General features: G+C 53.5%; 1 protein-coding gene across 1 annotated transcript; it reads right to left on the bottom strand.

The window, feature by feature from the left end:
* Window positions 1–2074: 2074 nt before the first annotated feature.
* Window positions 2075–3912, bottom strand: POU4F3 (POU class 4 homeobox 3). Its single transcript, XM_066344761.1, has 3 exons — window positions 3772–3912; window positions 3288–3417; window positions 2075–2971 (listed from the first exon to the last, which is right to left on the bottom strand). Exons 2-3 carry the CDS (start codon window positions 3405–3407, stop codon window positions 2075–2077), a joined length of 1017 nt encoding a protein of 338 aa, XP_066200858.1. The 5' UTR covers window positions 3408–3417; window positions 3772–3912.
* Between the last annotated feature and the right edge of the window lie 4039 nt (window positions 3913–7951).

Here is a 7951-nt window from a genome sequence, read left to right as displayed (position 1 = left end):
AGCTCTTTGAAGACACAGTGGGGGAGTGTGCAGACAACTTCTGACTCGGAGCATTAATTTTTAAATCATGAAGGTGTTTCTGCGGCTCACAAATAAAAAGGTTTCCTCCTCTTTGAGAGAGAGTGGGAGACAGAGAAGGGAACGAGCGTCTGTTGAGCACCTACTGTGTACTGGACACTACTCTAGACCTTTGCAGCCAGCATCTCATTTAGCGCCCCACACAGAAGCCGAGACAGACCATAGTGTGAGTAACCTCTTGGGTAACAATTTCAAATGAATTTCTGAAGAGACCACCAAGGAGTCCCAACGGACTTCGCCCTAGCAAAGAACATTTTCCTCCTACTTTGCATTCATCACTTCATTTCCTATATAGCTGTTTGGATGTATTAAAATAATAATGTTTCCTATTAAGTGCCAACCACTGCCAGACGCCTTAAATAAACGAACTTAGTCCCGACAATATCAGCATCTTCATCCAGTAGATAAACAATGGAGGCTCAGAGAAGTTAAGAAACTGGTTTTAGGGTCGTTCAGCCAATGAGTGGAGCCAGTGGGAGCTCAAAGAGCAGTCAGGGCTTCAAAGTTTGTGATCTGGGTCAAGTTGAGCAAACCGAGGCTGATAGATTCGCGCGCGGACGCGTGGAGGGAAGTGACTTGAAACATTGAGGTCTGGGCACCAGCGGCTGGTCTCCCTGGAGGAGGTGTGGGTGAGAAGAAGAGTCTGCGGGGGGCGGGGGGGGGGAGAAAGGCGAGGAAACGGCAGAAGACTGGCCTGCCCGGAAGTGACAGCCAGCCTTTCTGGGCTCTCACTTTTAAATCCTTTCCAAAATGAGTATTCTTTAGCCTCTGAGAAAGAAAACCACTGCGATTCGGGTTGAAAAATAAAGCATTTATTTTAGAAGTTAATTGAAGGGGTAAGGAGGGAAGGACTTAATATTTTATTTGTATCTATTCAGAGAACGAAACCAAAGATCACACAGCAACACGCAAATTACATGAAGCAACGAAAAATAAAATGTGATGGGGCTAACGGGAGTGAGGTGAGAAGGATCCAAACCGACGGACTGGCCCCTCTTTCCACCCAAAACTATAAGTGAATCTCCACCAGGAGACGCCCATGAAAGGAGGATGGGAAGAGCGACGTTAAATAAATAATAGGAAACAACGATGTTAACAATAACAACAATAAAAGAGCAACAAGGTTAGACGCGTTGGAAGGAGTTGCATATGATTTGGAGAAGTTACAAATTACTTTCGAGCAGCCGCCTCTACAGTGTGCGCGGGGAGTCTGGCTGGAGCAGCGAGCTGGGGTCCGAGAGTTCTCAGTGGGCCCGGAACACTACCAATCCCTCGCTCCCCAGTAGGCGGTAATATCGCTACACTGCCCGCAGATAGGAGAGGATGGGCCGGAGCAGGTGTCCGTTGTTGCTGGCAGACACCTAAGCTATCCCAGTATGTGCAGAGCCACTCGGAACCCGCAACTCCCCGCACCCTTTCCCTGAACCTAGCTCATGCTACCTTAGAGAACGTACAGCAAACCAAAGAATGAGATGGGTAAACTTGAGTCTGCGAAGGGAATATAAGGTTATCCTTTGGAAACATACATGATTTTATATACTCTAAATAAATCTCCAGTACATGTTTGTGCCCCAGTTAGACTTTGTAATATTATGTATCCCGTCCTTTTCATCCCTTCATTCCTTGTCAAATCGCTCTTAGCCAAGTGGCCCCTGCACCGCCAAGTCGTGTGGTCAGACCAATTCTGCGTTTGGGCTCCTGCCCTGAGGTCGAGCAGTCCGGCGCGCAAAGGAGATATCAGCACCACGGACAGCGCCAGTCCCTCAGGGCCTGCCCTTCGTGAGTTTTCTCTTAGCGCCAAAACTTTTCTGGTGTGGGAATAGATTGGAAAAGACAGAGAGAGAAGCCGGGAGACGACCAGGTGGGATAAAGGGGAGAGTCTGTGGCTTCAGGGAAAAGAGCCTGACCTGCCAGAAAACGTCTTGGAGTTCCCCGTAACCGTCCCCCCCGGGACGTACACGGCTCTCCCGACCCCGGACGCTGCGCCCCGCCGCAGTCAGTGAACAGCCGAATATTTCATTCGTTTCTGTTTCTGTCTCTGGTTGCAGAACCAGACCCTCACCACGTTCTTTTTAAGGTCCAGTTTCTCCGCGATGGCTGCGATCTTCTCGGATGAGGGCCGCGGCTGAATGGCAAAGTAGGCCTCGAGTGAGCGCTTCTCCGGGGCCGCGATGGATGTGCGTTTGCGCTTCCGCTCACTGCCGTTGAAGAGCTCCGGCTTGCTGTTTTTCTCGCGGTAGGCAGCCTCGGCTTCCTCCAGCCAGGCCTGGAGGACAGGCTTGAGCGCGATCATGTTGTTGTGCGAGAGAGTGAGAGACTCGAACCTGCAGATGGTGCTCTGGCTGAGCGAGCCTACGCCGGGGATCTTGAGGTTGGCTAGAGCCGCGCCCACGTCCGCCTGAGTCACCCCCAGCTTGATGCGCCGCTGCTTAAAGCGCTCCGCGAAGGCCTCCAGCTCTCGTGGGTCCGACTCCACGTCGCTGAGGCACGCGGGCATGGCGGTGTGAGGCGCCACGGCGTGTGGGTGACTCATGCCCATGGCCTGGTGCAGGTGGCCCATGGCGCCCAGGTGGTGCGGGTGGATCTGCGCGGGCATCACCGAGTGCTCGGGGGCGCCCAAGCCGCTGACGCTCAGCGTGGGCGAGATGTGCTCTAGCAGGTCGCCTTCGAGGCCCTGGTGCACCGCGTGGTGCGGGTGCGAGGTGAGCGCGGCCGGGTGGGAGATGGGCACTGTGGACGAAGTGGACGTGCAGGGCACGCTACTCATGGTATGGTAGGTGGCGTCGGGCTTGAACGGATGGTTCTTGCCGTGGGAGACGATATCCACCGCTGCCAGAGCTTCAGCGCGTGCCAGCAGGCTCTCATCAAAGCTTCCAAATATATTACCCTGCAGCTGCAAGCGAAAAGGCGCACAGCACGGTCAGTGGGGAATACTGTCAACTCAGGATTAAAACACATTTTCAAGCAACCGAGATGCCTCTCCTCAAAGCCCAGGTCATAAAAATTAATACGGAGACAGAGGCTCTGCTGGAACAGACGTGTGGATCAGAGACATGAATGAGAAAGAGAGGCGCGCCGGGAGAGAGCGCGGGGGAGACAAGAGAGGGGTTCAGACAGCGGCGATTGTTCTGGGCGACATGAAAAAAACATGAAGCAAGTGCCTGTCAAAAAAATGTGCCTTAGAGCGGTAATTATGCTCCACTACGTACCTGCGGGGCTGGGAGACAGACTCGGCGCATGGCCTCGGAGCCGGAGTGCAAGCTGGAGAATTTGGGTTCTTGAAGCACCGGGTGCATGCCGAAAGGCTGCTTAGTGTTCATGGCCATCATCTTCGCGCGCCTGGCAGGGAGGCAGCGAGGGGCATGGATCAGGCTCTTCTCGCTCGCTCGCCGCGCTCCAAGTGAGCGCTGCTCAGCGCCCGCGCTCCCCTCGCCCTCTCGCTCGCTGCCTCCCCTCTCCCCCACCTGCTTCTTCACTCATCTTACAAGCAGCTTGCCAGGAAGGGCCCGGGAGCGCGCAGGCGTGTTCACGCGCCCGGGACTCGCAGGGGCGGCCCGGGAGGCAAGGCTAGGCAGCCGCTCTCCGCTCTCGTCTCTGCGCGGGCCACGACCGCCCCCGCCCCGCCATTTATACCCCGGCCTGATCAGGCCTCTCCGGGTCTGCCCCGCCCCGCCTGGCTCCAGCCCCGCGGACCTTCCGGATTCTTTCTCTTTCTTCGTAGACTTTTTTCCTGCAAAGTCCCAAACCTCTCCATTCTGTTCCAACTCGCATTCCCAAATCGAAAGATAGCTCCGGTCTGAGCGGGACCCAGAAGCAGACCTTACTCCAACCCCCCAAAACACTCTCTCTCTCTCTCTCACACACACACACACATACACACACGCACACGCACACACACACACACACGCACAGGCACACACACACGCACACACACGCACACGCGCGCACACACACACACACACGCACAGGCACACACACGCACACACACGCACACGCGCGCGCACACACACGCGCGCGCACACACACGCACACACACGCACACACACACGCGCACACGCGCACACGCACACACACACGCACGCACGCACACGCACACACACACGCACACGCGCACACACACACGCACACGCACACACGCACGCACACGCACACACACACGCACACGCGCACACACACGCACACGCACGCACACACACGCACACACACACACACACACACACTTGCGCGTAGAGTCCATGTCGGACCGGCTGCCGCCAAACTACCCATTTCCAGGGCACTCCTGGCCCCACGCCCGAGCCGGCCACTCGAGTCCGACCCCGCCGCGCAGCGGAGAGGCGCCTCCAAGGACCCAGACGGGCTCCACGAAGGGTGAGGGGCTGCCCTAATGAGCCCCAGGTGACCCTCACCTCCCAATTGCCAAGTGCTGTGGAGGTGGGGAAAGGAACTGCTTGCCCAGTCCAGAAGGCTTGTGGCTTCCTCCCCACGCTTGTCTCCCTTGCCTTTGCTTAAGAAAATTTGGCCCCTTGCCCCTCTCCTCAACCCGACAGCCTAAGGTAGCTTATTAAGTAATTTTTGAATAGCGAGTTCAGGACTGCCCAGCGACCTTGGGAGTCAGTGCGCTTCTGCTGGGCTGCCAGCGCTGTAAGACCCATTTCCTATAAAAATAGCTACCATGTTTGAGCTCCTTAATATATGTACTAGGCGGCCTGACCTGTGGTGGCGCAGTGGATCAAGCGTCGACCTGGAATGCTGAGGTCGCAGGTTCAAAACCCTGGGCTTGCCCAGTCAAGGCACATATGGGAGTTGATGCTTCCTGCTCCTCCCTCCTTCTCTCTCTCTCTGTCTCTCTTCTCTAAAATGAATAAATAAATAATATATATACTAGGCAACTTTGCTCGCGGTGTTCCCACACCCTGAGGAGTAGGTACTGTTACTCCATTTTACAGATGAGGAAAACAAGAGTCAGAGGCGTTAAGTGATTGGCCCATGACTAACGTCGCTGGCTGGAAACAGACATTCTTTCATTGGCTCCTCCCGTTATCCATTCCCCAAATATTTACTGGTGGCCTACTGTGTGCCAGGCACCAACATGGGATTTGCCAGACTCTTAATCACTTAGCTACTTTGTCTTCCTAACCCAAGTTTCGGGCCGGAAGTGCTCCGGAGTTGTCATACTGCCCCGCCCTCGCCTCCCATCCCCTCTCCTTCCCTCCTCTCCTCTCCCTTCCCTGCGCTAGTAAACATCGTGAATAATGGATGGGGAATCCTGGGACTGTGGCCGCGCTGCTCTCCAAAGAGAGCGAACCCAAGTTCCGAGAGAAGCCCTGGGCGCCCAGCTGAGCCCGAATCAAGGAGTTCCTGCCTCCACCCGGGGAGAGGCCTTAGGGTTTCAAAGATCTGCCAGCCTATGGGCTGAGCCTCGCGCGCCGCGGGGTGTGAGCCGGGTTTCCCAGATTTTAACACGGTCAGGGGCAGGGTGTTGGAGGGGGCTACCTCTCAGCCTAAGAGCGAGCCCTGAACGCTAAGAGGAGATACGAGCACTTGCGGGTTGCAGGGGTGGGAGTCCGCCTAGCAACTATGTAAAAGGGCTCATTCAAGGTACTGGGGGTCAATCAAGGCCCTTTCACCAAACCTCTCTGAGCCTCGATTACTTGCGACTAAAATGGAAATTGCACTGGTGGGTGCCTTCTTGGGTTCTGGTGGAGACGTTTTGAGCTAAAGTAGGAAGGAAAGCATTGAGCCCAGACCATTAGTGCTCAGTACATCAGTACACCTCTTCACAACCTGGAGCTTTGGGGCAGAGGCCCTGCCCTCAGTCAAAACCCACCTCTGCCTCTTGCTGGCTGAGGCCATGGACCATTTCACCATCTCTGTATTACAGTTTCCACATCTGTTAAGTGAAGATCATAGCTTCTCCTCCACTGGTGGTGGTGAGGAACACGCCGAAATAAGCATTTGGTGTAGTGCCTGGCACATTGAAATCACAGAATAAATGTTCCTCTCTTCTTCCTTCAATTTAAAGAGAAAGTGTTTGGGAGTGGAGTGGCCTGGGTCATCTCCCTGGAGAACAGCTGGCCTGAGGGTGCAAACTGGATCCTTGGTCTCCTCCATTCATCCAGCACCTGCTTGGTGCCAGCTCCTATGCCGAGGGCTGGGGACAGAGCTGGGGACCAGACTCCTTCCCAACCCTCACAGAGTCACCAGCCTGAAGTCCACGGCAGGAAACTGACGGAGAACTTGCACTGCAGCAGAGGGATGTAGATTTGTGCACAAGGCACAGAGCAGGGCTGGTGGGATTCTTGAAATACAGAGTGTGCACCAGAACCAGAACCGTGGGCCTCAGGAGGGCTGGGTTTCGGACAACACTCTAACGCTGGGTCTATCCCACAAGGAGAGGGCTGGACTAGATGACTGCTAAGTGCTTCAGCTCCAGCAAAAGATTATCATTCTGGTTAATTTAAGACACATAATGAGCAAATCAGAGCTTCTCTCCAGGGATGCTCAACTCCCCAGAAACTGAATGTGGTGTTATTTTATCACTCAGCAGCATTCAGGACCACTCATTCTTGTTTTCTGCCCAAAACCAAAAGAGAAAAGGAGAAGGGAAGCTGGGAATATTACATCCTCCAGGGAGAAGAATCTGTAACTAGCCTGGCCCATGGGTGCCCTGAGACCCACACTCACTCCACAATACCCTAGTCATCTGTGAAGCTGAACCTCTGGCAACAGAAGGAAAGGCCCATGCACATCCATCCTTCCCTGCTTTTCCCCTTGGGGGCCTGGGACATACTAGCCAGGGTTGAGGTCAGGCAGAGGTCAGAGACAGAGCAAAACCAACTGGCCCCTTTAGGCCTCCGATGCTGACCTTCAGCTCACCAGACACCACTCCAGTATCCCAAGGCATTGGGATCACAAATCACATCCCAAACCCGCATCTGGCAACTGTGTTCCCTTGGTTTTTCCCATTCCTCCTTTTAAGAAGGTCTGTGAGCAGCTCTGGGCAGCCTGCAGTAAGATGACACCCATCCTCGGGGACCAGTCTTTCTGAGAAGGCCCTAGAGAGAAAGGGCTGGAGAAGAAAGGAGGAAAAGACCATACAGAAAGTGATTATAAGGAAAGCCTTAGAATTCAGTTGATAACATTCTCTACGCTTTCCAGGATTTACAAACTTCAATTCTGTTAGGGGCAAGTCCAGCAAAATAAATTAGTTGGGTAGGTAAAAGGAAAGATTGGGACTGTGGTAAACTGGAGACTACCTGCCCCCACCTCACCCTTACCTTGAATGAATGAATGAATGAATGAATGAATGAATGAATGAATTTATCATAATTAAATTACAATTAAAACACAAACACCACACAGGCCAAACAAAATCTGTCTGAGGGTCCAAGAACCACATGGGCACTTATGCAAGGGACACTAAGGGGGCGTTTGTTTCATTCTACAATCATTTCAGAATACCTACTGACAGCTGGGTCTTGTAATCGGTTCTACAGGTATAGTGCACGCTGTTTCGGGGGCTCAGAGTCTAGTGGGGACATACAATTGCCAAATGTAAGTCGAAATCAGGACACAGAGCACTATATCCTCCAGAAGGGTCAGCCCTGTTGGAATGTTAGGGCAGGAGGCAGACAGTTTCCTGGGGGCCGGTGGTTTTCAACTCAAGTATGAACAGGAATTATCTGCAGCCTCTTAAAATACAGCATCGCAGGACCGCAGAGATTTTGACTGCAAGGACCAAAGTGATCTTTAATGGACAACCATGCCTTGCACACAGGTGATCTGGAAGCGAAGAGACAGATTTCCTTCTTTGAGTTGTTTGTATCATTCTCTATTGTCCCTTAGTAAGAATGTGCTGTTTTATGGTCTTTGC

Source organism: Saccopteryx leptura, chromosome 6 (genome assembly GCF_036850995.1).
Source record: "Saccopteryx leptura isolate mSacLep1 chromosome 6, mSacLep1_pri_phased_curated, whole genome shotgun sequence".
In the NCBI taxonomy this organism is placed as follows: domain Eukaryota; kingdom Metazoa; phylum Chordata; class Mammalia; order Chiroptera; family Emballonuridae; genus Saccopteryx; species Saccopteryx leptura.
Note: the sequence above shows the minus strand (reverse complement) of the source record. Positions and strands in the feature narration are given on the sequence as shown.